This window comes from Aulostomus chinensis, chromosome 18 (assembly GCF_037954235.1).
Source record: "Aulostomus chinensis isolate RoL2024-O1b breed Wild chromosome 18, RoL_Achi_v1.0, whole genome shotgun sequence".
NCBI classification, from domain to species: domain Eukaryota; kingdom Metazoa; phylum Chordata; class Actinopteri; order Syngnathiformes; family Aulostomidae; genus Aulostomus; species Aulostomus chinensis.
The window spans coordinates 8,106,225-8,133,018 of record NC_141337.1 but is presented as its reverse complement, the minus strand read 5'-3'; the positions used below and the strand labels follow the sequence as shown (position 1 = coordinate 8,133,018).

Genomic DNA, 26,794 nt, shown 5'->3' with positions numbered 1-26,794 from the left:
AATATTTTTCTCTCTTTATTTACAGTATTTATTTAGTCTCTACTTGATTATGGAACACTGCAGGTCCTTAATATAAATATATGTAATTAAAATGGTGTGCATAACAGTATTTTTAATTAGTGGTTGTGTGCAACATAACATTAAAAACTACAATTCATGTGATTCAGTGGGCCTGAACCACCTCAAGACTCAATCACAGCAGCAGGTGCCGCAAACTTCAAACTTTCAGTGTTGACAAATCCCAGCCCCTGCCGGCTCCTGCGTGTGTTCACAGAATAATGTTCAGATTTTCTTCTTTTATTCCATACAGTCGCACTTATGGCAATTCTGACTTTTTGGTAAAACACAAGTGTGTTACCTTACATTTTGATAAAAACATTAATGTACAGCAGCTGCACGGTGGTGCAGTGGTCAGCACTGTGGCCTCACAGCAAGAAGGTTCCGGGTTGGAGTCTCGGCTCGGGATCTTTCTGTGTGGAGTTTGCATGTTCTCCCCGTGCCTGCGTGGGTTCTCTCTGGTACTCCGGCTTCTTCCCACCATCCAAAAACATGCAATTGGGGACGAGGCTGATTGATACTCTATATTGACCGTAGGTATGAATGGGAGTGTGAATGGTTGTTCGTCTCTCTATGTTGGCCCTGCGATGGACTGGCGACCTGTCCAGGGTGAACCCCGCCTCTCGCCCGTTGATGCTGGGACAGGCTCCAGCCCCCCCACGACCCTTAATGTGTAGGAATAAGCGGAAGATGACGATGGATGGAACATTAATGTACAGCATTCTGTGGATATTTGTTGAACAGGATTTTGGAAATTTTTTTTATGGATAAGAAAATGGGAAAAACTACTCAGGTGTGGCATGTTACTTCATGTCAGGTTCAGGTCATGTTTTATTGCTTCAGTTTGATTGAAAACTCAAATATCTTAGAGACCCATCTGAGGGAGATACAATTTAAGGGGCTTGTTGTGATGTAGCAACTCTCTTGTTTTGTCCTCTACTTTTCCTTCTGAAGTTCCACGCCACTTTTAGTTGGAGCTGTAGACGTCCTCATTGTGACAGGCGCTGCTTTGTTTCCTCAAGAGCCTGAAATTTTTTTTTTTAAAAGGGAGAAATGTCAGCAATCAGAAACATTTTCTAACAGAACGAAGAAGTGGAATCGCTGTGACGACAGAGAGGAAACCTTCTCAATTGCAGCCGTGGCGGAGTCGTCCTCTTGCTGCTTGGCGTGAGTCAGAGCTCTCTCGAAATGTGATACACACGATTCAAAGTTTCCGAGTTTCACTGAGATGAAAATGCAAGAAATTCACTGTTAAAAATCAGTAAAATAACAGCAGTATCACAACATTATAGTAGTTAGGGATGTACCTACTGTACTCTTATATTGTGGGACAATACTGATGTTTAAAATAATTTGGGTGATACTATTGGAGGTTTTTTTGTGTGTGCATTTTATTTTTGTTGTTAATACACAAATTATTGCAGCCATCAGTGACTATTATTTGTGATAGGTCTTGGTAGGCCTTCAAGACATACGGCTGATAAATCAGTGCATCTTAACAGTAGAAAAATGTAAGTATTAAAAGGACCACCTACACTCTGACTGTGCCACCAAAACGTTGGTGTTTATCAGCCACTTCTCATCTTTAGCTTCGTTAGCTGCAGCAGCTGAACGGATGCCGAAGTCTCGGGCTTCTTCGTAGCGATTAAGCTCCAGGTAACACCAGCCGATCTCATGAAACAACCAGGTCTTCTCCAAACCTCCGTGGACCAAGGGGATCTTCTTTTCCCAGCTTAGTTCAGAGAAGAAAATAGAATTTTACCATGAAACTTATCTTCTATCAGCACACTTTGGTATTGGGCGAAGACATCTGACCTGATAAGATATACGTACACACACAAGATTAACAGTTAATTAACTTACAACTCAATCGCCTGTGTGAACTGTCCAGTGATGGCATAAACTCGGCCGATGTTATCCAGAGCCCTGGACATTGCATCAGGGAGTTTGCTGCAGACATGAAAGATGACTCAACCTTCAAACGCTCGCACTTCTTTATACAATCACTCCTCTTCCTCTTTATTTCTCTCAGGTTCTCACCATTGTTCAGCCAACTCCAAGTCTTTCTGATGGTGGTCAAGTGCTTTGTCTGTATCTCCCAGGTCGATCAAAGCATTTCCCATGCAACTGTGCAGGCTTCCCACAACCTCTTTTTTATTAGGCACCTCTTTCTCCGTCCAACCTTGCACTTTCCTCATGACTTCTTCAGCCTTCTTGAGACTAAGTTTGGCATTTCCAGACGTCAACGCTAAAAACAGAAAGCGTACGACACGAATTCTTTTGACTAAAGAGAAAAAGCACCTTCAGAGGAGCGCGTACTTTACCTGCATTAACTTCTCCCAGCTTCTTCATCAAAAACTGCGCGGGTTCAGAGGGTGCACACTGGCGGGGCTTGCTGCATTTTTTGGGTATGGATTTTGGGCGCTTTTCCTGAGAACGGATCGGTTTCTCCCGGTTCCAGAACTCAGTGCAAGTGTCAAGGTACGTGAGGGAGCTCCGAATGACATCCTGCACTCGCTCTCCTTTTTTTGTCTTCCCTTTAACCAAATCTGCAGATCATCATACATCAGGTTCAATAAGTGAAAACAAAGCAGAATTATAACAGCCTTCATACAGATGTTACCACTAAATTCCTATGACTCTCTTTCCTCTGAGGAATATTTTCATAAACAGATTTTCTCTGGACTGTCTGTTTACACATGAAAAATGGAATTGATGATGGGTTACTTACTGAGTGGTTTTATAGAACAAAAACATGTACAAAACTGAATCAATGTTAATCAAAAGAGGTATTTCCAACTGAACCACATATATGCGGGTAGTTGAAGCATATTTCTGTGATGTCAAAAGGTTTTTGCATTTGTTCATTTTGCAAACAAAAAACAAAGCAAAATCCATACCGGGAAATTGATATTTTTAATGATTTTTTTTTGTGTTTTTTTCATTGAGGGTAGATTAAGATACATACACAAAAACAAGCGATATAGAGAATCAAAACCATAGTCATGAGAGGACAAAAGAAAGGAACCAAAGAAAATGTTAAAGGGCTAAATGAAGAAAACACACTCTACCTTCATCTTTCAGCAGTTTTTCCAGATATTTCTTATCATTGTAAAACTCTCCCAGCAGCTGTTTGGTTGTCTTCTCACTTTTAGGGCTCTTTAGGTGTTTTTTGGCTCTCGTCAGATGTTGAATAGCCGTCACCGGGAGCACTCTCTTTACCGGTCAGTCAATCAAGAGGCAAATACCGAGAGTGAGAGGGGAAGACAAGGCTGAGACTCATGTAGGTGCCAAATGTAATCAACAGGTTAGAAAACTGATCCTGTCTCATATTGGTTTTCAGTAGAATTGCTTGTTGGACGCGGGCCGGCTCCACCTGACAGATTTGTCCTTAAACGCTGGGTGATTTAACCTCATAAACACTCACCTCCTCATCTTTTTGGAGGAATGACAGGTCTCCCTTGATCTCTAGCTTTACAGAGGAAGGACCTGAAGAATGCCAAGAAAGAATACATATTTTAGATTTTTATATGTCAAGACTGAACTATAATATAAATCATGAAACACAATTAAAAACATACTACCAACGGAGTTTTCTATGGCCTCCTGTGCTTTCTGGATACCCAGTCTGAACTCCTGGATTTGAGGCCGCAGTTTTTGTCCTCTATGATAAAACACCAGCGCAAATTCAAATTCTCCCATGTAGTATAAAGCCTCTGCCTTCTGGTAGAGTCCCTTAAAAATACATTACAGGTTTCCATTTTCACAAATTCTCCCAAATGCTGTCATTATGCACGCAGACAGCAATTTCTTTACAGACAGTGGAAATCATAAACATCTCTTTGGCTGACTTTCACCTCAAAAAATGACTTGTCTTCTTTCAGTGAGGCCTCAGCATCTCTTAGTGCATTGTCACACTGTCCCATCCTCAAATAACACTTGGACCGACCCACAAAGCAGTTCTTGTCATCAGGCTTGAGAGTCAGTGCCTAAAGGAAGAAAAGTCGCACGTCATCTTCAAATTCCAGTGACCACCGTGAATTATGTGCTGCTGTTCCGAATCTTCATGAGGTCATTAGTGGGAAATAGTAAAATGAGTCATACTTTGCTGAAGGTACTTTGAGAGACTTTACTTGAGTATTTCCATTTCTGCTACTTTCTACTTCCACTGCACTACATTTTAAAGGAAAATACTGGACATTAATTTTGTTACTTTTTTTCAATCATGTTATCAGCTTTTGAATTGTAATACGTTGTTAAATAACAGCATCTTCCAGAGATCAGTGCGTGACCATGTCAGGTGTCGATTCCTTAATCTCGTTTCATTTCAACAACTATCTAAATGATCCATATCTCACCAAAAATAAATGAGAGAAAAAGAATGAGAGGGAAAAATAAATGCTCCTCTGACTGTGGTTTTTAACATCATTTCATGAACCCGCAGATTAATTTGATGGGTAAAACTGTATAAAACATAATCTATTACATCATCTAATGATATCACATTTATGAAGTCATCAATCAGGGGAACCAAACCTGTGCTTCTGTTGACTGATTCAAGCTGCTTGTATGCTTTTACTTCAGTAAGAGTTCATATCCAGGACTTTTACCTTGTGATGGAGTTTGAGGACAGGTTTTTGACAAGCTTTTGTTTGAACAGACAGTCGGCCTCGTTCATGAAAGGTTCTTACACAAAAAGTCCATAACATGAAACTTATAGTGCTCAATTTAGTCTTACAGCCAGAGAGCAACGCCCCAGGACTCGTATATGTGCTGTACTGTTGCATATCGAGGACTCACCGTCGTGTAGCTGTCTATGGACTTCTTATACTCGCCTTTCTGGAACAACCAGTCTCCGTCGGCCACCAGAGTAGAGAATACGCCCTTTGGCTTTTGGCCTTCGTGGTCTGTTACTGTCTCTGACATTTTTGGACAACTTATTTTCCAGGAAAATGCTAGTTAGCAGTAGCAGACAATTATCCATCCATCCAGCGTCCCCTGCCAACTTGTATCCTAGCAACCGCACCAACACAAAAGCGCGCCCTCTTCCGTTCAACACATCTGATACACATTGGAGTTCCCTCACCCTTTTCTCGAGGCAAATCCAAGCACTTCAAGGTACATTTTCAAGCTTTTCCAGACCCTTACAGATGTGGTCTCTGAATCTAAATCTCTCAATGTCATAATCCCAACATGAATTTTTCAGAGGTTCTCCAGCTGAACTCCCCAGGGGGACTCGGTGACTGCAGGGGAAAGGTAATTATTTATCAACAGGATAACGTTATTCAATGTCATTTAGTAGTACAGCAATTTCAGCCTACTTTCTTTTTAAACAATTTTCCCCCCATTTTCCAGGGTCAGAAATGTGTCAATTCACTAAGGATAGACTGTAGTGTAAGCTTTGCTTAGAGGGCCATGATGGGAGACTTTGAAAACCACTGGTCTATGGTGATCCTCACAGTCTTGGTGTCTTTAACGCAGTATTTTCGAGGGATTTTTGACAGCTGTTTCTTCTCATCAATTCTACAGTGGTCAAAATAGCTTCATTTTGAAGTGAATCTGTCTAACAAAAAGTGCTGCAACAACTTTCAACTAAGTTTAAAAATGTTTCACTGTCACAGAAACGTTCTATGCCAGCAGTGCAGTTACAAGCGCTTCACTCAACATTCAAGAAATTTGACGCCTGAAAATTCCAGATAAATAACACACTGATAACAATACTAACCTGATATTAATCTGCCAATACAAAAGACAAAAAAAACAAAACAGTTTTCGGGGAAACCCCAGGGAGGCCAACTTTATTGACATGGCAAGATAAAGACAGGAAGGTTTCACCGTAAGGGCAAAAAACAACGAGCGAAGTTGAGGACGCCTTCCTTGCTTCCATGAAATGCACCGACACACATGAGGAAGTAAATGAGCAGCCTTGATTCCACGATCACACGCTGCCTGTTTCTCTTGGATAACAGCAAACCCAGTCATAGTCGTTCTAACCATGTGCCGATTTGTGGCGTTGAGTTAAATAAAACTTACGTCACTGTCAAGGGACTCAAAGAGCATCATGTGCTTCTGTGCAATATTCCATGCAGACCGAGCAAAAAGCAACTTTTCTTCCTTTTGTGTTTAAAAATATGCCATTACTTGGTGTCTCTTCTAAACATTAACAGAAGCGCGTCCTCGTCTTACAATGACGTTCCTAGACAGCAAAATTTACAATAAATATACATAACAAAGTATGAAAAAAAATGTCAGCACAAGTCAACACTTTACATTCCAGTAAAATGTGCAATGCAGCAATCTGTGAATGGCAACATCAAACAAAACAAAACAAAACAAAAAAAACCCTATGACAACAAGAGGGGAGGGGAGTTTTGCTGGCAACATAGCCAACACAGCTGTCTCCGCTGCCATCTTTCTAATGTGCTTCGATACTGCTAGGCTCCGGCTGTCGTGAATTCAAAAAACACACACAGGTGATCCGTTGGTTTGTGACAGGGAGGCAGTTTCAGTGTGAATTTGTAGCAGCCAACTGTCTTTATGACAGATTCTTCAAAAAACATTGGAGGGCTGTTGCTTGCTCACTGATTTTCTTCAGAAATCATTCAGCAAGTCACTAAATTTCATGCAGAGAGTTTCAGCAGTGAGTTGAGACGAGCCAGGCGACAGCTTCGCATGAGTTTCACCAGGACGCCACTTCCTGTACGGATCCCTAAAAACGTAATACAATAGCTGCACAATCTCTCCTACCTCCAAAATACAAGAATGTTTGGACCAGTGTTGCTAGCCATTACTGACTTTCAAGTTTTTTTCATTCTGAGAGAAGAAAACCAGTAACGCTTTTTATCAACTTAGTCTGGGCCATCCAGGTGTCCTTACAATATGGGCGTTAAATATTTGCTGCATGTGGTTGTTGGTTTGCATTCATTCAGTCAATGGCATAGACAATAACCTGACTTGCAATCAGTCAGTAAATACAGATGTTGGGACTGGGGCAGGGTTGGGGGGTTGACATTGTTGAAAAGTCCTGATGTGGTAACTGTTAACGTAGATGAATCCTCCAATTACCCAAACTGGAAGAAGAAATTTCCTGGTCCAGATGCTGAAATGAGAGCACATGTCAATCACTGACATCATTTTCTCTAAATGTGAAGGTTATTCCAAATGATAACAACACATTTCCTGTTGCTTTTACGACATACAGAGGACAAACATTACCTTCAAAACTAAAACCTCCGGGGCCTCCAAAGAATGCTTTGAAAATATTGTTGGCATCAAAATCTGATGGAGACAAATATCAGAACCCTTAACAACTGTCTAGAGACTTCTCATCAGGAAAAAAGACAAAGACACATAAAGGCAGGTTACAGAGCGGCATATACACAGCAATGTTGAACACTTGGTTCCCTCGTCTCAAAGACAACAGGCTTTTTTGAATGGGTTTTCTACGGCATAAAACGTGTCAATAGACGCCATATTTGTGAATTTTATGTGTCTTAAAAAAATGGCGGTTGCTAACAAGTGGCTAAACGAGACGACTGAAGTCATCTTGGATATTAAATATCATAATGAAGCAGGGTTAAAAGATGCACAAAACTTTCCACTTCCAACAATTGCATTTACACTTCAGAAAAAAAAAAAGAAAAGTTAATCTTGCTCAACTAAACTTAGAATCTCATTTGGTTTGCCATGGAGCTTATTTTATACAACAGGCTGAAATCCAATGTGAAGATTCCTTTTGGCTTTGGTTTGAAGGAACCCTTGACGATGCTTAATTCTGCATTGGCAAACAGAAATACATCATAGCTGCGTCACTCTGTTGCGTTCGACATCGGTTCACAAGCCTGTGGACTAACCTCCCATGTTCATGCCGTCATCCTCCAGATCCTGACCGCTGTCGTAGCGAGACTTCTTCTTCGGGTCTGAAAGCACGCTGAAGGCTTCACCCACTTCCTTGAACTTCTTCTCCTCTTCCTTCTGCACCTCTGGTGTGGCTCCACTGTGACGGTCTAAAAGGAGGGAGAGAAAGAAAAAAAAACCCACACGGATGCACTTGAGCCATTTGGATGTGAAAACAACATCAAGTTGGAAGATGTATAAATTGTGGTGAGTCAAGCACCTGGGTGATGTAAAAGGGCCCGTTTACGATATGCTTTCTTAATCTCATCCTCTGTGGCGTTCTTGTCCACCCCGAGCACTTTGTAATAATCTTTTCGCTTGCTTTTCTTTAACTCCAGCTGAGCATTTTTTAGGAGGTGTTTGTGTTCTGAGGGATAAAACAGAAGTTAAGACGCAATATCATTAAGCAGTGGAAAGCGACGGATTGGAAATACAACTAAAGAGTTTGTGATGTGGGGCTACACTGCCAGCAAGAAGGAATCTCTGGTTGTTTGTATTCTTCACTTTTTTCATCAATGCATGTCTTTTTTTTTTTTCTTTTTTTTTTTAAATCGCAGTTGTGAGTATTTCAAGTTGTTTGGATAGGCACCAAATATTTTTGTAATAAGCTGCTTCTTTTTCTGTTACAGTTTCAAGTGGCTAACTGCATCTGCTAGCTATCTGGCCATTTTTCCTTAAAAGTCAGAAAACAGTTGCACTGTTCCACGCGCTGTGGAGTTGGGTGGAGTTGGGTGTACGCAAAGCAGGTTTCTCACCTTTTGTCTTCTCTGTCTGGTAAACTTTCTCATAGTCACGAACTGCCTCTTCATACTGTTCTGTGTCCATGTAGCTGCAACATCATAAGCATTTATGCATTAGTATGCAAGTGTTCATTGTTTCTTTACCTACTTTGAACAATGGAACATAAGTGCAGATGATAAGAACGAACTTAATGCAACATAAACTCTTGTCTTGATAAATTCTGCACCTACCACTGCGCTCTCCGTAAATACGCCTTGATATAGGTCTCATCCAGTTTGATGGCCTTCGTGCAGTCTTCAATGGCCTGTTCTAGTTTCCTCAGCTGTGAGAGAAAAGGTGCAACCATGCAGTGAAATATAGAGGAAAGGTGTATCGGCCTACTTCTGTTGCACAACAAAGAAAAGTATACCATGGTAAAGTGTAGCAGAGGTAGGGGACAGTCACCCCATACTGGTCTCAAACCCAGGCCTACAGGGTGCTTAACATACTCACAGACCAACCACTAAAGAGCCAGGCTCATTAGCATGCACGTTTAACTCTGGTGATGGCGTTGGCACACCACCACGGAGAAAATAAAATTCTGTACTGTTAAGTTTATGTGTGACTGATTTCTAATCTGTGTGCCTACTTGAATCCTAATTGTGAATGACAACGACAAAGATTGAGGTCAACTGTGCAACTTTGCTGAGCTATTAAGTCCAATATCCCTTTCCAGCACTTCAGAGGAACACATTAGCCTCTGCTATGTTTCATTCTACTGCTGATCACCTGGAGGTGTGGTTCCTAACACCCAAACCCCTGAAAAATTCAACCTGCTTCAGCTGTGTACCCCTTCAGATGGAACTAACACCACTAGTTGCTTGGTCAGTACCTCTTCCGTTGTTGCTGGCTCTGTCAGACATAGCACTGGAAGCAAATGGTGTTTGCCAGTCTGGAATGTTTCTGCTGCCATGGTGTGGGGTGAGATTGTTTCAACCATTTGTCAATATTTAAGCAAGTTAGGCAACATATTTGGGGCTAAAGGGCCTCTTTCTGACCAAGAAGGAACTGGACAAAGTGCTTACTGAGTGCATATCCCCAGAAGACCCATAGCAGCCCTACTCTGCCTCTGATTGGCTTGTACCTGATTATGTGTGTGGAGTGAGGCAGACGCTGGTCTTCCCACGTTTAATTTCACAGATACTCAAATGGTTTTTATGCCCCATGTTTAGGCATTACGCATCCATAACTTGCCAGATATTAATGCAACCAGCGTTATCGTTCCCATGCATGCTGCTTACCTTGGATCCAACCGTGGCCCTATTACAGTACAGCTTGGCATTAGTCTTGATGTTGTTTGGGTCTATTGTTAATGCCTCCGAGTACAGTTCATAGGCCGCCTCATAGTTTCCCTCCTTGAAGGACTTGTTTCCCTCCTCCTTCTTGGCTTTTAGTGCTTTGGCATTCTAAGAAACAATATATATATATATATGTATATATAGCATCTTTAAAAGCCACTCTGAGCTACTTTAGCAGCAAAGTCAGTCACAGTTCAAATGCTGCATCTTCTTTGGTAATTAAACAGTTCATATGAAGATAGATATGCCATGGCTGTTTTTACAGAAATTGTTACAAAAGAACAGTTTAATTATTAAACAGTCTTTCACTGTGATACTGACTCTACATGCAAGCCGGGCTTTGTCGTGATCAGGAGCCATACGCAGAGCCTGGACAAAGAACTGGACCGCCTTGTCAATGCAGTCCTCATAGTACAGACAGAGACCACGCACGTACAGTGCATCCGCATTAGTGGAGTCCATTCGCAGAATATCACTGAATGGAACAAAATATTTAAAACCATGAGCAAACAAACATAACGCTGGCATTTTGTGTCATGTTTAACTTAAAAGATTATGATACAGAATAGGGAGCATCTATCAAAACGCTGCCTTACCTGGCAACAGACTGAGCCTCTGGGTAGCGTCCCAGCAGGGCTAAGCACTCTGCTTTCAGTATCTTGAACCTGTGACAGGCCAAGGCAGACTCCAGAGCTCGGTCCATGCAGAAAACAACCTAGAGACAAGAAAACCACAGCGTATTTCCCATCTCTGCTGCTTGATATCTCAGTGCCCATACGAATGGAACCAGCGGCTAGCTTACCATCCTGAAGTCCCTCTTCTCAAATCCGATCTCTGCCATTCGCTCATATTCAAGGATGGATTCTGCATTCTTCAGCTGAAAAAGCAATAAACACTATTCACTGAAACTGTAAAAGATCCCCTGCCACCGCTTAACGGTCGATGTGTTGTTTTATGTCACAGTTTACACTTGTAAAATCTAATCAATCACACTGTAACAATAAACTAGCCTGCTCAATATTTAACAGCAGTAAAAATCCTCCTCGACGTCCAACTTTTATAATTCATTTGAACAAGCTAAACCAAATCCTTTCAGGCAACAGGAACATGAGTGTGACATCTACTTTGACTTGTATTTTTCATTTGTACACAAGTGCATTGGGCAGGCAAGTGCTGACTTCCTATGCCTACATTACATTCATAGCTTTGGCTAATCGACATTTATCAGTCTCATTACTTAAGTTTTAATCAGGTAATTTGTAAAATAACCGCTACTTTTATCCCGTCTTACCAGCACCTAGTTGAGGGTAAGGGCCTAGAACCCCCCAGAGGAGGGATATATACATATACAGTATATATACACTATTACTACTAAACTACTTTGCCTCTTATGTATTATGAGGCCTTTAAAATATTCCTGTGCCCTAAAGCGAAGGTCCCTTCTTGAGTCCTGATTTGAGCTCACAATGACCTCAGTGCAGGAAATGGGAACATCAGTTTGTCCTGAAAACAGTTGCCCTTAACGTGACAGAGGAAACTTAGAGTTTGTCCTGTTGTACAATCATGCAAGTGACATGAATGCTAAGTGTCAGTAATATGTGTTGTATAGTCATGACTGAACAACTGCATAATGCCAGGTTCCTATGCTGATGTTGTATATATTTTTTTTGTAAATGAACACCAGGATCCCTCAGCTGCCCGAGTCACTCGGTTCACACACACACGGTACTAAACATGCCTCCAGGGTGATCTGGTCACAGGTGGATCATTCAGAGACCAAGTGTGAACACACCAAAGAAGCATACAGAGGTAGTTTTGGACCACAGGAGGTCACATTCCTTTCGTAGTGTAAACACAAATGTGATCTGTGCCATACTGAAAGTCATCCAATCACCAGTTTTCTCTTGTTAAAATGGAAACACAAACTGTTTAACATGCCAGTACCAGCATATTATTATTTTTATTATTACTATGATTATTATTATTGTTATGATTATTCCTCAATCCTAGAACATTTTTGAAGTCCTGTAGATTCGATTTGTCCTGAAACACGAAGGACGTGACCTGTCTTCAGTGTTCTAATTTGTTTTTTTTGCTTTGTAGTCAAGCCCAGACGAGCATTTTAGCCTCCTACCATCAAAAAAAACAAACAAACACATCTTTGCAAACAGATGTGATACAAGCCTTTACTTGCATATAGAGAAAGGAAGTCACATATGATCGCACTTCGAGATAGCCACAAGTGACAGGATCCACTACTGCACGTTACTGCCAGGCCTGAACAGGGTCTGTTTCATGTTATCAAATACAAGTTCAGATCATGAGACAAACTCACCTCCTGCAGGGCTTGGCTGTTGTCAGACTCCAGCTCTAGAACCCTCTGGAAACACCGGCTGGCAGCCATAGCATTTCCAAGGGACAAGTGGCACTTACCCTCTCGCAAATGGCCCTGTGATTGGAAGACATGCAGTAAACACATGGAAGCGATAACATCCCTTGAGTCCCATCCACAATTTTTATTACATGAATGTCCTTGTTAACTCAGTTGGGCCCTGGGAATCAAAAACTAACTAAGTATTGACTTTACTTCTTCTTTGTGTGATTTGCCTGTTAGGGTACTTGAACTTCAGGTGCTGAATCTTATGTAGCAGCAAGCTACGATCACAGCAACATGTACTAGCATAAAACTACTTATTCCTGCAGATCAAAAAATAGGTAATTAATCAAGGCGCAGTGGATTCAAACTAGTACAAGGCTCAATTTCAAAGTGTTAGATTAATTAAGTAAATAAAGTCTTGCTGTGAAAATTAGTCTTTCATAAAGTTTTCAAGTTTGTTTTAAGAACAATTAATCCTTGTGATAACCTCATCTTTGTTTTTACTTCTGTAATTATTATTATTATTAAAGCTGCGGATATCTACTCACTCAGGCCTCTAAGGCTTGTCCACAGCATTACAGTTAATATAGGAACATTAACAGAAGTATTCACAAATTAGAAAACATTTTCATCAAAGACAATTGTACAACGGAGTGTACCTACTCTACAATGACAAACACATCATACCTTCATAAAAGAGTTATCTAGTCGAACTGCTTGTTGGCAATCCTCTAATGCCTCTCTATACCGACACAACATCATTAGTGTGGCGGCTCGGTTTCCATAGTAACTGGCATTCTTTGGACACATGTCTGCAAACATAAAAAGTTACTGTTATCCATTTAAGACAGACAGAATCCAAAGAGAGAAAATTATAATAAGAAATAATTACCAATGGCCTTGGTGTAATAGTTGTATGCTTCTGCATAATCCTTCTTGATATAAAAAGCATTGCCTTGCTCTTTGAAGCCCTCCGCTTCCCTGTGACAGAGACAAAAAAAACAGGTAAATTCAAGTGCTCTTGGGTACTTCCGATTGGCTGGGTTTGTACACATTTGAGGTGACAAATCACCTTTTGAAAGTATAATGCTGATCTCATAATTGCGAGTCGAACTTCACATTCATAGAAATGAATGTCTGTCGAGGATTGTGAGTGACAGTGAGTAGAGAGCTAAACATAGAAAGCCAAATCAGCCGGACAGAAGTGTCTATACCAATCAAACACATAGCTATTTATTGAAGCAGCCAGGGAAAGCTGAGCCAGGAACATATGACACCATGCTGTGGGCAACTGCCATTACTTTTTTGGAAGCTTGTCATATTTGAACGTAAAGCTTCATCACCACGGTGTCATAATGGTGATTATCAGGCAACAACTGGAAATAACACAATCATTATAAATCAGTAACCCTAACATGCTAAACTTTCATACAATGACAGAAACCTGTGGACTGTCAAGATGACAGGCACAGGAGCTCGCTAGAGGAGGACACCCATGCTAAACGCTAACCGGCCAAATATATCTTAGCAGGGCTGGTGCACTAGTTAGCTTCCATAAGTGTGAGAGCAAAATGAGCAAGACTGTGTCTGGCAGATTCACGCATGAGCACACGACTTTGTTGCGGCTGTATTTCAGGTGTTGTCATCATAAGCTTCATTTCTGGTACCTTTCTAGTTCTTCGTCACTGAGCATTTCCATGTCAGGGTCCATGTTCACAGCATCGCAGTGCTCCATCGCCATTTTGCAGTGGAGAAAGAGGGGCGGAGCCACATACTGCAGTCGTTACGTAGAGTGTAAACAGGAAGTAGTGCTGTTGGTAAGTCAAGCGGCTAGCTTGGAAGTAAGAATATTATGTTACCCAATACATGTCTGGCTTCTGTCAAACAAAACCAGCGCATATGATCTTGAATATACAATTTACATAGAGGTTAGCTGTTTCGCACGGTAAGCGGTTTGGTATTATATTGTGACTTTGTATCTCCCCGAAAGCTAATGCTAAGCTAATTTTAATGTCGCATATCTGGAGAGTTAAGTAGTTAACATTTCGTTCTCTGATAGCTGATTACGATTGATGTCACGTATAGCTTTTTTTTATATTTTCTTGCTTGCGTATAAGTTTTAACCATAAATATGGAGTCGCAACGTAACCCCCAGGTAAACGTCTATCTAACCCACGTACAACGCTATGCACTAGCATTGCTGTACAAAATTTGTTGCAAGTTCAGTAATTGTCCATCTTAATACGTTGTCTTTTCAAATGTGCAGATTTTCTGACCTGAGGGTGACAATCATGGGCAAAAGCTGTAAAGTGGTGGTGTGTGGCCAGGCTGCAGTTGGGAAAACAGCTGTTTTGGAGCAGTTACTCTATGCCAATCATGTTGCAGGTATTTCTACTGTTACACTGATATTACATAGTTGACAGCTGCATGAATATAAAATCACAACACTTAAAAAAAAACAAACAACGCAAATACAAGACTGTCTTTTTAGACCTGGATTTGTGGGGAAATATTTGATATGTTTATGCTTAAAATGCTGTTACAGTTTCCTAATTACACATACCTTTCCATCACATCTCAAAATGCATGCCTGACTCAATACATCAACTGTTAGGGTCCGAGCCCATGGAGACCCTGGAGGATATTTACATCGGTTCCATAGAAACCGACCGTGGCACACGAGAGCAGGTGCGCTTCTATGATACCCGTGGACTCCGGGATGGGATGGAGTTTCCTCGACATTACTACAGTTTTGCCGACGGTTTTGTGCTCGTCTACAGTATCGATAGCAAAGAGTCTTTTAAGCGGATGGAAGCCCTTAAGAAGGACATCGACCGTCACAGAGACAAGAAGGAGGTGAGCACTGAATGAATGTATGAATTTGGAAAGCTTCTTGACTATAGCTGTGTTATTAGAGGGAGATGAATGTCAACATTTATGTTGGTACACACACTTGTCTCATTAAGATATATATATATATATATATATATATATATATACTGTAGATATAGATATATATAAATTATGTAAGCTTCCTCATAACAATGTTCAGAAAAGAGACTCTTTTGGTTACTGTTATTTTCACATAGTCATGTGGGTCAGCAAAGTATGTCTGGGCTGTTTTGAGACAAACAAATTGAAAAAATAGAGCACAAAGAACATCAGTCCCGCTGTGTCAATCTGCCCATCACTACAAAACATACTTCATTAACTTGCTTGTCAGTGTTGTAGTCTTGAGGGTTGCTCACTAGACTTGTGTTCTCAAACCGGAGAAACAGATTTTTTTTACAAATTGATGACCTAAAGCGTTAGATTTTTCAGGCCCAACACTGGTTTCTAGAATTCAAACAGAGTAATTCAACTTCATAAATATTTAATGATCTTCCCTAGGCATCAGTGTGTGCGATCCATAAATGATTCATTTAAACCATTTCCTCAGTTCTCTTAATTGTGAATATAGCTGTTGCCATTACTAATTCTTTGGCTAATATATTTAAGTGCATCAGTGCAAAATATTTCGCTGACTAACCTAATGATCCTGATCCACAGGTGACCATTGTTGTGTTGGGTAACAAGCTGGACAAGCAGGATGAGAGGAGGGTGGATGCTAACATGGCCCAGAACTGGGCCAAGAATGAGAAGGTGCGTCTGTGGGAGCTGTCAGTGGTGGACCGGCACACACTCATCGAACCCTTCGTCTACCTGGCCAGTAAAATGACCCAGCCGCAGAGCAAGTCCACTTTTCCTCTTAGCCGTAATAAGAATAAGGGCAGTGGCTTGACAGACAGCTGAATGATCCGACACCCTTCATGTTTGACAGGGAGAGGAGCCGTGATAAAGGGAATTATGTTTTGCAAAAAATGATTAAGGACTGAGAGTTGACTTTGAGAATGTGCAAATGATGTCATGAAAGGGCAGACTGATGGTATTTATTTACAGAGGGCCCTGTTTGTAGCGATACAGCATTCCTAGTGAGGCTTTGATTATATATTTACTGAAGAATTTCAAGCTGTTTTATGTCGTATTCTTTTTTAATTTTTTTTTTTGTGGTATCATTTCAGCTATTATAACCACATCATATTTTAGTGATAATGGGCCACACTACTAATTCAGGAACTAAAGTGGCAAACCTGGGGTCTGGACTAGGAAGCAGGATTAGCAGGTTAACTTCAGGGTCAATTTGGAGCTTTCTGTGCTACTTTCAACGAGAAAACTTTTCAGCTGAGCTTATCATGGAAACATACGCTGCAGACCTAACGTGCTCCTGCTTCTGGCTTCTGTCTCACTGCCCCTGGTGCTCATAAGCATATATGTCTTGCGCAAAGGCAATAATCAAGGAGTTATTATGCCCTTATTTTCCACTACTGCTTATCAGCACTAATCTCTAGACTCATGCCGTGAGGGTCTTGAACTGATGAAGCAGCAAATCATGTCAGTCTACTGAGAAACTATATTTTGATCACATGACAATTTTATGACGGAAACTTTGGACCAAGCACAGACTTGTGGGCCATTAACCTTCAATGTACGCGCCACTAAGACCGAATCAACAATCACAACAAAAGTTACCTGATTTTTGCTTCACGCAAATGCTGAATTTCACATGTCGGCAGAGACATAACAGGATGTCTCACCTGTTACGTTCTTGATGTACAATACATATGCAGTTGGCGGCTGTGGAGATTTGTTACACTGCATCACTGTCGGATGTTGTTGAGTGAATTGTTGACATTCCTTACCACAAATGGCCTTGTGTGCAGGCCTTTGGAGCTGAAAGATGTTCAGATGAAAAGCATTCTCGGCAAGTGTTGCTACTTTCTGTTGCACATGAGACAGAGCACAGTATAAAGTGTTTAATCATTAACAGCATGTGACAGTCAGTTGCAAGGCTACTGTTGAAGTTGGTGCTGAGCTAGTAAATAAAACCCATGTACACAGACACATCATTGGATTGTATGGTTTTATTCAGGGAGGTCAAGTATGTACAATTCAATGAAAATGGGAAATGTATTGATATTGAATATTCAAACTTTTTTGTTAAGATTGACTGTTAGTGTATCTGTTATTGAAATGCGCTCACTTGATATTTGTTTGCATGTTTTGTAAACAAATTAAAAGATCTGTTTCTGTGCCTGACCAGAATTGGCCCTTCTGTCGTTGAATAACAGCTTCCCAAAAGTTCTTACCTCTGAGTTGTGGCCAGCTGAGGAGGGACTGGTGAGTTGTCTGTGGACTGAAGCGGTGGTTGAGTTAAACTGGAGCGTAATTAGAGAAAACGTCACGTATATCAGTGCAACACGTGAGAGTAAACAACCTCTACTGTTTTTCATTTGTCATAAGATATCACATGTCTTCCAGTAAAACTGTGGATATTCTCATGAAAGCAGTTGCCCCTGGAGGCTCTGAAGCGTCTTGTCTGAGTTTGATTTTAAGGGAAGTTTGTTTTGGATCTCTGCATTAGACTGTAACTCTGTGGCAACACCAGTCTCTGAGGAAGTGCTTTGATTTGACAGTTGCAACGGAAGACCGATAAACATACTTCATATTTTCATCACTGGACACAACTGTCCGTCCATCCTGGTTGTATATTAGACAACAAGGGTGAATTATTAATGAAATGTCCACATTATATGAAAGAAAGCTGATTAAAATCCAACATTTACATCGACTAACATGGTTGCTAGACCTCTGTAGAAGAGAATACAAATTTTTGTCATTTTGTATAGAAATATAAAATGAGATTAGGAGTGTGTCTCCTTTTCAACGCAAAACAGTTCAATTTGTGGTGCTAAAAAAGACAAGCTGTTGCACACAGGATGACATTTTTTTCATTAGTGTTAGTTACTACACTAAAAATACTATTTTTGAATTGAGATATGAATTGTATGTTTCTATTAGTAATAATCCCTTTAACTAACAACACATTGGTATCAGCTTTACACTGAGGCTGTTCGGTAAATGTAAAAACAACCCTTTCCTCCCCTCCAGTGGTCGTAGACAAGAACTGCAACACTGCGATGTATCTCAACACATCTGAAATTGAGCTAAAACACAATGTGTCTTCAGCGCAGTCATGCATCACTTAATCGTTGTGTTCAGGCATCCACGATGATATGGAGGACATCACGGAATGTTATTTAAGTGAGTGGAATTTAGTATCTATTTGTAGTATTCCTCTGGAGCCCTAGACACTGTTAGAGCAGATAATCTGTACCTAAAAGATTAAAAATATCTTAAGAATTCTCATTCTTATAATGACAGGCCTTAAATTTAGGGTGCCGGGTGACTACATGCGACATAACTGTTTATATTCTGTTTGCCTGTTGTGACTGAAAGGGCAAATCTTCTTAGGTGTTCTTATTTTACCAACACTTTCAATGTCTTCTTCTTCTTTTTTTTTGCACCAAACTATAGCAGTGGTAGTAGTATAAGCTTATCCACAGGCAGTATCAATATGATCTAATCCTAACTAACTAATGCACTGATGTGCATTTGTTTTGCTCTAGAAGGGCATAACATCCTCTATTTTGGTCTCAAAAAGCTATTTATGTCAAAAATTTAGTATGTATGTGAAAATGAGAACCAGTGCAGGGGTCCTGGTGAATTGATGGCATTCAGACAAGGTCAAACATGTTCAGGCGGTGAAAACCATCTGCAACTTCCACATATGCCAAATTGACTATAGAGGTTAATGCATGATAATGAGAAAACCTCAAGTGGAACATCTATGAAATGACCCAGTTTCCCCAGAGGGCGCTATCATGTACCATCTCATTTCAATCATGATTTTTTTGTAATGAGTAGAAGTAATGCAGGTGATGTTACTTCACCATTGTATCACAGTGGACTGAAAACACACAGCCATGTTAATTTCATGCCTCTGAATTCAAACGGCGAGGAAGAGAATTCTGTAAATTGTCAATATGTTCTATCAAAGCCAATCTGTGTAATGACTCCCGCAGCTGGTGGAAAACAGAAGATTCACCCAACAAGATGAGAAATTCTCACTGACTGAGGCAGACTTAGAGATCGATATGTCACTCGCCTGTGTGATTTATTAACCTCCTCCTTTCTTTGGACTACGCCGACAGAAGAGAAAACTCCACTTGCTTGTCAGTCTCAGGGCAACAAGGCGATGCCCCTCTGCTGCTACCAGTAATACTCTTTTACAGTTGCATTAGTGTGTCTCGTCACCGCAGGTCTCCCGGGGAATCCGGCAAGTAGAGAACATTTTAAGAGGAAATAGATCTCAAAGCTGGAAGCTGCTGTATTATAGTCACGGCTCAGCCATCATGAAGTGTCAGATTAACAAAACAATTCCACGCAGCAGTGAACACACACACACACACACACTTTTAATGACAGCACCACCTTTACTCCCTGAGAAATCAGACTGAACTGGAAATATCAGCTACCCTGAAGCCATCAGTTATGTCAAATGTTAGCTGTCATGCTAGCTGCCCACAAGCGTCTGAGACAGATCATTTGTCCTGGGAGCAGCGAGTGATTTCATCTGGGATAAGTCGAGCTTAAGGCCATCTGAAGCGTGCAGAAATTGGATCGCAGTTGTTGCTTACAGTGCGTGTTAAACAGCACTGTGTTTGTGCATTCACTGAGCATGTTTGGTACATTCAACATCATCCAGACAGGCATGTTGACACATGGCTCTCCACCAATCAATAGAGATACCTATCAAACTCAATAAAGGATTAAATAAGGTGGAAGCTGAAGAATAAATGGATTTATTCCTCTCAGCAACAACTGTGTTCGCCTTTTTGACCCCAAGTGCAAATTTGCAGTATTGAGGGTGATTGTGTAATTCATGACATAATAGAATGTATTTAACATTCTCAAGTAATATGCAAAAGATGAACTACCTCTGGTAAATACCAAAAACATAATAAGTCATACTATTAAACAATGAATACCTGCATTTCACACAATGACATACAGTCAATTTAGGAGTTAGATTTACCTAGTCAGTAATCTTAAATAAATTGAAGTATCTTGTAGTCAGGGGAGGAGTTCATTTCCAACAATAAAAAGCCAATCCCATTTAATAAATATACATTTTTGTTGTCTTATTTTGTCGTGAGTATAACAATTTCTGAGTAATATGCACTTTTATATTTATCAATTGTAAGGATGGCTCTTATCTGATTTACACAACTTAAACAAATACACAACTTGCTAATTAGTGTATTATCTTCACATCTTTTATGCTGTTTAGGTTAATAAACTGTGGCACATCGATTATTCAGTTCAGAGAGGCTCACATTTGTGTGCCGAATCTGTTTTTATATGGGGGAACTCTGGACTGATGGAGCTGCGGCGAGCCATCACTCACGGAGTGTATTAAGATAAGATAATTGATCAATATGGCGGATACTCCGGTGTCACAGCTTGCAAGGGCATCATGTCCTTCTGCCATATCGCTGGCTTTGGGGCTGCAGATCCAACAGCTTTGCTTTGATTGGCACTTGATGTTGTGCTTATCTGCGGTTTCATTGAAGGATTCGCTGGCACAAGGTTGCCGAGAACATCATCAAGATATAATCTCAGGGTTTGGCTACAAATTAACAAGACGACTGGAAAATTAAGACAGAGCCCACTGAGCTAAATACATGATTGTTCAGTATGATAAAAGCACATCTCATCCCACTTAGGAGTAGAGGGGACAGATAATCCTCTTCTCAGTTTAACTGTGTCAAAGTTAGTTTGACAGGGAGCTCCACACAACCGGATCAGGTTGGCTAACAGCGGTCCAGCTCCACAATCCAGGAAGACTCTGTATTTAGTAGCAAATCTTCCTGCTGGACTCTGGAGATAAAGCAGATTAAACAAATCAGCCACTGGTGTATTTTATTTTATTACTCCTCTGTGTGTACCACAGTTGCTCACACACATTTTTTTTTTCCCCACAGTTGTGTACGAGCTTAACAACACTCCTGCTGTCACATGTTGTTTCTTAAAATGGCTGAAAAATTAGTAGCTGCGTGAACAGACGCTGTGAAGGAGTCGTGCACATACAGACCTGCACCTGCATCCTCAGGATCACCGTGATTTCTATCAAAGCTGCTTATTTCCAGACCGGATCTGCACCAGCTTTGACAGCCTGATTAATAAATGGTAGTTTGAAATGTTGTACCGAGAGTAATTTTGTGCATCTTTTTGAAAGTGAGCATTCGTGTCGTTTTCTTTTTGTTACACGCCCACAGACATATTGCTATTTCTCACTGATCCGACTCAACTTCTGGGTTACTTTCATTTTTTTGCCCATAGACACATGCACACACACACACACACACACACACACACACACACACACACACACACACACATTTACTTGATTTAAAATAAAAATAAAACCTTTTTACCAAGTTCTAAAAGCTTTATTTTCCAAAATCCATCCCTTATCCTCACTATGGTACAGCACTGTTTTATTATTTTTTTTATTTATTTGAATCCGTCCATGCGTACAGTGTTTCCTGCTCTCTAGAGCTATGGAGGGATACCCTGAATGGATGGTCATGTCAGCATTTGCTCAACCTGTCACCCCTGAGAAGGCCTGGTTAATGTGACTTTAGGATATTTTCTTTAAAATAAAAAAAGGCCTTGAATTATATTATTAATTCAGTCACCATCAACAAGGAAATAAAAGATCACTCAAAAAAAATTGCTTTAAATATTTTCTCTTGTACTTAAAAAAGGGTAACATCATGTAGATAAACAAATGAGAGAAAAAAAAACATGTTTCCTTTCCCTGTATGCCGTACAGAGCCTACAATAACATAACCTACTCTCATCTATGATAGCTTCTGATACAGATAACAATAGCAAATCTGATAAAAGTTCTATAGTTACTCTATGATTTCTACATATAATTTGCCTTCTCTAGATTCTTTATTTTTAAGAAAGTTTCAGTTCTTTAGGTCAGAGTTCCCACTGAGCAATAGAAACAAACAAACAGTGAAGATTAAAGGCTGGTTGGTTCACTGAGTTGTGCGACTGGGGTGGTGGAGGTTGGGGGTCTTTCTTCCAGAAAGACTAAGGGGGTTGTTTGGGGGGGAGGGGGTCCTTAAACAGAATTTATAGAAGCACTAGTACTCGCTATTACAGGGTTTTCACGACAGATGGCACTGCTGCATCACAAACAACTATACATATTGCACAATGAAAGATGCATAGGGTTTTTCCTCCATTACTGTATTTAAGAGAACATGATTTGGTGTTGAAGGAAGGATGACATGTGCGCCCCAAGTCGTCATGAGACCTTGCCGACAGTCTGTTTTGTAGGAGAGAGGGTTGAACGTCAGTAGATAATCCCGCTCGGGTGGGTGACACAGCACACGTGGGGTGGGGGTGGGGGGTGAATATGACAGCTGATGTTGCACTTGTGACTTCTTATCTCCAACGTAGCAATTTTTTTTTTTTTTTTTTTTGCTCAGTGTAAGTCGTACAAGAGTTCTCCTCCTGCTTCACTAATAAGTGAAAACAGCAATGTCATACGGCGCTGAAGTACCCCTTCCCAACCGTGGGAGAGCGGCTATAAATGGAACTGCTCAGCCCAGAGTCACAAACAATGTGGAGACTGACCGTGAGCATCAAACATCAAGGGCAGCTCTGTCAGGACAAGCCATCACTTCCAGTGACTCCTCCACGCTGACAACTCAGAGTTGGCCCTTGGTTGTGTTGGAGTCCATAATAACATTACAGGTGTGTACAGTATAGAATAGATAAAGCCACTGACACTGAAAACACAACATAAACATATTGAATGTATTGCTTTAAATGTGAGATTTGTCTTAGATATTGTGATCATTCTCACCTGATTGTTTTTTTCCCTCCAAAAAAAAAAACATTAAAAAAAATAATTAAAAAAATGAATATCAACACAAATGTCATTGCTTTTGTAAGTAAATCAGTTTTAAGGTGCTTTTAATGTGGTTGCCATGGCACTGTGCTTTGTTCCCTCCCACGTTGTGTATGCAGATGCCGCAACAAGATGTCAATCAAGTTGGGACTTGAGCAGCACCCACTTGTCATCCGAAACTTTACTCCCAACAAGTCTTCAAGTTATTCTCTGTGGGTTTTCTTATTTTTTTATGATGATGGTGAGTGGATGCTGTGCGCATGTTTGTGTGAGTGTGTGTGTGTTGGAGGGAGGTTTTTTTCCCCCCGCCACTCCTCATCATCTCATAGCGAGGATAAGGTTAGAGAGCATCAAGGGCAGCAGTGAGGTGATGACAGCGGGGTGGAGGAGAGGAGAAAAGAAAGAGGGGATTGTTAAAGGAGCTTGTGGAAACAGAATTTGGGGCTTGAGGTGCAAAATGGTGCAAATGGGGTGTTGAACTAATGGACATAGAATGTTTAGATAGAGCTCCACATCCGGCTCACAATGAGGACTCACATCTGTCCTTTGAAAGCTGAAAAAGAGTGCTTGTCCAGTTTGATAATCGGGTCCAGCTGCTTCAATGACCTATTCTATATCTATCGTATATGATCACCCCAGTTTTCATAAAACCCTCCCAGACCAATAAGTTAAAAATGTTTTAAAAGAGCATCAAGTAAAGGGACCTTATTTTGTGGCAACCACACTAAACATACATCTAGACTTGTCTATATTTGTTCTCTAATAAATTACACATAAATCCAAACGATACTGACCCATGAAATGGCTATAAAAGCGGCCTCTGTTTACCAGTCACTGTCTGGAGGCCTGTCCTGCTCCTTAGGTCATGAGAAGAGGAGCAGAAAGAAGGCATGATGGGGGATCTTGGCCTTTACGATATAGGAACACCTCTGAGGCCTCGTGGCCGACCGAGTGTCATGACTTGTGCACTCTTTCCATCTTAAGTCAGGCAGACTGCATAGTTTGCGTGTGGCCTTTGTCTTGTGGGTCACACTAGAGGAGGGTTTGATAAAGGGATGGGGGAGGAGAGAGGGAGCTCAAAGGGGAAATGAGCCAAGTCTTTAATAGGGGGAGAAGATGATGGGGGTATGTGTGGCCCGCAGTGGGCCGGGAGCAGGCCGAAACAGTGCCGGGCCCAGGAAGGGGGTCTGTATGAACGTGGTGGTGCCCACTGGGTGGCGCAGAGCCAGTGGGTTAGTTGCCACTGTGCACAGAGTTGGCGGGGTGAGGTGGCTGGGCAGGAAGCCAGTTGTCAAGCTCTTGGTCAGCTGCTTCTGCAAGGCCAGTTTGGTCTGGAGAAGACAGGAGGGGCAACGGTGAGAAGTGAATAAAGAACACAGTAAGGCCATGTTTACTGTATGGGACCGTGGTTAGAGTGAGAGCGGTGAAATATGGACACATACACACTGACACATGGACATGAACCGCCTTCACACACAGCATGATATATGCCAGTGGTGTGAGTGTGTGCTTGCATTAAAATACAGGCAGCACTGCATATATCCGGCAGTGTGTGATGGTGTTGGGGGTGTGTTTATGAGATCATATTTCAGTGCGTATATGTCCGTATTTGAATTCTTTGTAGTGTTGCAGTAGGAATGGCAATAAATTGACTTCTGGACACCCTGAAAACAGTCTGGCACAAGCTCCAGCACATTTTATAATTCCCAAGTTTTATGTTTCTAATAGTAAATATTATAGGTATTGGTGTCTTGATAATATAAAAACATTTAATCTTAAACCATATCATTTAATGGATATAATATTGTACGAAGATATTAATCTAGTTAGAATACTCTGCAGGGAAATAAAGATGAAACGAGTTGTTATGGTTTCTTTTCTTTTTTTCACTGTTGTGTTGTCTTCATGTCGACTATACTTGTCCCCCCTGGTCAAAAATGACTCATCATGATTTGACGGTTTACAAAGCATGAATAATCACCAAATTCAGTGTTACACCATTTTAATGAACTTCGGAATTCAGGCTGAAAATATCTCATTTATATGAAACTTGACCTCATTTTTTTCTTTTTAATTTTTAAAAAAAGGCGTCAAATTTGACCAGAGGACAACATGAAGGTTCAAGGTTCATAAATTGTCAAAAACTATTGGATTACTAGATTGATATTAGTTGGAGATTACAAATTGAATCCAGGTGATAAGCAAAGATTTAACTGCCTTCCGTTGCATCACAACAACTGCGCTGATTTTACACGCACATGCTCAGATACTCCCGCAACACGCACACAAAGAGCATATGGCATGTGAAGGTAGTGGGATGGGGGGGTGGGGGGCAGTTGTGGGGTTCAATGCAAATGAGCTCATATTTCAATGTTTTCATCCTGATTTTTCCTCCCATATTTAGCAGGAAAACATGTTCCCCAAATTCATGGCCCTTGTTTCAACACACTGCTGGAATACATCGTCCGCGGAGGCATGAGAGGTTCATACCAGACAGAACCGGATTCCTGATAGCTCTGCTGCGTGAACACTCATCAGACACACATACAAGCTATGGACCGCCGCGCTGACATTCCTACGCCGGCTGGACAAGTGTTAAAAGGCATGCATTTACTTGAAAGCTCTCTCATAAAAAAGGACATATAATCTAAGGAGGTGTGATTTACTGACTGGCTGTAATAGTGTTACAGGCTGGATAAGAGTGAATAGTGCTCAGACTTCAGCTACACATGTACGGTTTTGCAGAGTGCAACATTTTTTTTGGGGAAAAAAAAAAAGATTTCAGGAACTTTCTTTTGATTTTCCAGCCAGTCTCCTGAGAAGGGCTCAAACTACTGGTCTGCTTGACAGTCGTGTGCATGCTTGTCAGCTTTTCTTTGAGCGCTTTGTGCAATCTATAGTTACCCATGACACCCTTGTGGAATAATCAACAGATCTTGCTGGACACTAAGAAGCCAAAAGCCTTTTAAACCACGACAAAGCTTTGTAGGCTTTGAAGGTGCCTCTGATAAAATTACTGTTTGTAGTTTGTTTCCTCGCAGAGGAAGACAGCAACGGCGCCAATAATTTCTTAGCTCAGCATTCATAAATTCACCCCTTCTGTGATTCTGCCTTCTTGAGGCGTCCTTGGCAATATTGTACCTGCAAGGCATGAATGTATTGTGTATTCTGTTGCAGGAGAGATTTGAGAGGACTTTATATAAATGTGTCTTTTTGTTTTATCACTGTTTAAATCCAAAGTAACTAAATAGACTGTTTGTTGCTCAACACAACATCTTTTTCATGGTAAGCCAACAGCTCAAAGAGATTATGTGCTTGGTTAAGTTCGTTTGTTGTTGCTTTTTATTGTCTGATAGGATTAAGTGAAAATTTCAAGGCCGATTTCGACAACACTTGGTGGAAAGGTGTAGCACGGGCCACTGAAGACCCACAAATTAATATTTGGGCCATATATGTTTGGCATAGCAAAAGGCAGGTTTGGTGGGGCTTTTTCACACCCTGGACTGTGTTAGT

At 40.9% G+C, this 26,794-nt stretch overlaps 4 protein-coding genes and 1 long non-coding RNA gene across 16 annotated transcripts in view; 2 read left to right on the top strand and 3 right to left on the bottom strand.

Annotated features, from left to right (window-relative positions):
- Window positions 1–289: 289 nt before the first annotated feature.
- Window positions 290–5,099, bottom strand: odad4 (outer dynein arm docking complex subunit 4). Of its 4 annotated transcripts, none has more exons than XM_086185556.1 (11): window positions 4,858–5,099; window positions 3,915–4,046; window positions 3,646–3,721; window positions 3,485–3,546; window positions 3,129–3,273; window positions 2,382–2,606; window positions 2,098–2,305; window positions 1,921–2,007; window positions 1,593–1,789; window positions 1,180–1,280; window positions 290–1,082 (listed from the first exon to the last, which is right to left on the bottom strand). In XM_086185556.1, exons 1-11 carry the CDS (start codon window positions 4,981–4,983, stop codon window positions 1,047–1,049), a joined length of 1,395 nt encoding a protein of 464 aa, XP_086041682.1. In that variant the 5' UTR covers window positions 4,984–5,099; the 3' UTR covers window positions 290–1,046. The 4 variants fall into 4 exon arrangements, with proteins under 4 accessions (XP_086041682.1, XP_086041683.1, XP_086041679.1 ...); XM_086185557.1 differs by having other exon boundaries at window positions 3,639–3,792; window positions 4,893–5,027; XM_086185553.1 differs by having other exon boundaries at window positions 294–1,082; window positions 3,639–3,792; window positions 4,858–5,098.
- Window positions 5,099–26,794, top strand: LOC147244954 (uncharacterized). Of its 3 annotated transcripts, none has more exons than XR_015110131.1 (5): window positions 5,099–5,175; window positions 5,264–5,313; window positions 7,939–8,160; window positions 22,857–23,124; window positions 25,686–26,794. It is a non-coding gene; the product is annotated as an uncharacterized LOC147244954 (long non-coding RNA). The 3 variants fall into 3 exon arrangements; XR_015110130.1 differs by lacking the exon at window positions 25,686–26,794 and adding an exon at window positions 23,401–24,411; XR_015110132.1 differs by lacking the exons at window positions 22,857–23,124; window positions 25,686–26,794 and adding an exon at window positions 21,333–21,919.
- Window positions 6,132–14,185, bottom strand: dnajc7 (DnaJ (Hsp40) homolog, subfamily C, member 7). Of its 2 annotated transcripts, none has more exons than XM_086185551.1 (14): window positions 14,076–14,185; window positions 13,301–13,389; window positions 13,096–13,220; window positions 12,367–12,480; window positions 10,834–10,908; window positions 10,628–10,746; window positions 10,353–10,506; window positions 9,975–10,139; window positions 8,925–9,016; window positions 8,709–8,782; window positions 8,174–8,320; window positions 7,911–8,063; window positions 7,273–7,335; window positions 6,132–7,156 (listed from the first exon to the last, which is right to left on the bottom strand). In XM_086185551.1, the coding sequence occupies exons 1-14, from the start codon at window positions 14,147–14,149 to the stop codon at window positions 7,119–7,121; spliced, it is 1,482 nt and encodes a 493-aa protein (XP_086041677.1). In that variant the 5' UTR covers window positions 14,150–14,185; the 3' UTR covers window positions 6,132–7,118. The 2 variants fall into 2 exon arrangements, with proteins under 2 accessions (XP_086041677.1, XP_086041678.1); XM_086185552.1 differs by lacking the exon at window positions 14,076–14,185 and adding an exon at window positions 13,481–13,763.
- On the top strand, window positions 13,963–17,722 carry nkiras2 (NFKB inhibitor interacting Ras-like 2). Of its 4 annotated transcripts, none has more exons than XM_086185558.1 (4): window positions 13,963–14,225; window positions 14,675–14,793; window positions 15,023–15,264; window positions 15,958–17,721. In XM_086185558.1, the coding sequence occupies exons 2-4, from the start codon at window positions 14,700–14,702 to the stop codon at window positions 16,198–16,200; spliced, it is 579 nt and encodes a 192-aa protein (XP_086041684.1). In that variant the 5' UTR covers window positions 13,963–14,225; window positions 14,675–14,699; the 3' UTR covers window positions 16,201–17,721. The 4 variants fall into 4 exon arrangements, with proteins under 4 accessions (XP_086041684.1, XP_086041685.1, XP_086041687.1 ...); XM_086185559.1 differs by having other exon boundaries at window positions 14,223–14,353; window positions 15,958–17,722; XM_086185561.1 differs by lacking the exon at window positions 13,963–14,225 and adding an exon at window positions 14,226–14,249 and having other exon boundaries at window positions 15,958–17,722.
- The window catches only part of znf385c (zinc finger protein 385C), a 130,350-nt gene continuing 124,847 nt past the window's right edge, over window positions 21,292–26,794 (bottom strand). The window contains exon 8 of one of the 3 annotated variants that reach the window (XM_086185548.1): window positions 21,292–24,612. In XM_086185548.1, coding sequence (XP_086041674.1) covers window positions 24,382–24,612 — 231 coding nt within the window. In that variant the 3' untranslated portion in view covers window positions 21,292–24,381. The remainder of the gene's footprint in view (window positions 24,613–26,794) is intronic. The other 2 variants (XM_086185549.1, XM_086185550.1) reach the window with 2 other exon arrangements.

Coding starts and splice junctions, on each gene's coding strand:
- nkiras2 (XM_086185559.1), top strand. CDS start 14,700: ATGGGCAAAAGCTGTAAAGTGGTGGTGTGTGGCCAGGCTGCAGTTGGG. Junction 14,794..15,022: donor CTATGCCAATCATGTTGCAG/GTATTTCTACTG, acceptor ATCAACTGTTAG/GGTCCGAGCCCATGGAGACC. Junction 15,265..15,957: donor GTCACAGAGACAAGAAGGAG/GTGAGCACTGAA, acceptor CCTGATCCACAG/GTGACCATTGTTGTGTTGGG.
- dnajc7 (XM_086185551.1), bottom strand. CDS start 14,149: ATGGCGATGGAGCACTGCGATGCTGTGAACATGGACCCTGACATGGAA. Junction 13,390..14,075: donor AGTGACGAAGAACTAGAAAG/GTACCAGAAATG, acceptor TCTCTGTCACAG/GGAAGCGGAGGGCTTCAAAG. Junction 8,783..8,924: donor TATTTACGGAGAGCGCAGTG/GTAGGTGCAGAA, acceptor ATGATGTTGCAG/CTACATGGACACAGAACAGT.
- odad4 (XM_086185553.1), bottom strand. CDS start 4,983: ATGTCAGAGACAGTAACAGACCACGAAGGCCAAAAGCCAAAGGGCGTA. Junction 2,306..2,381: donor GCTGGGAGAAGTTAATGCAG/GTAAAGTACGCG, acceptor TTCTGTTTTTAG/CGTTGACGTCTGGAAATGCC. Junction 1,790..1,920: donor TTCACACAGGCGATTGAGTT/GTAAGTTAATTA, acceptor CTCTGAACTAAG/CTGGGAAAAGAAGATCCCCT.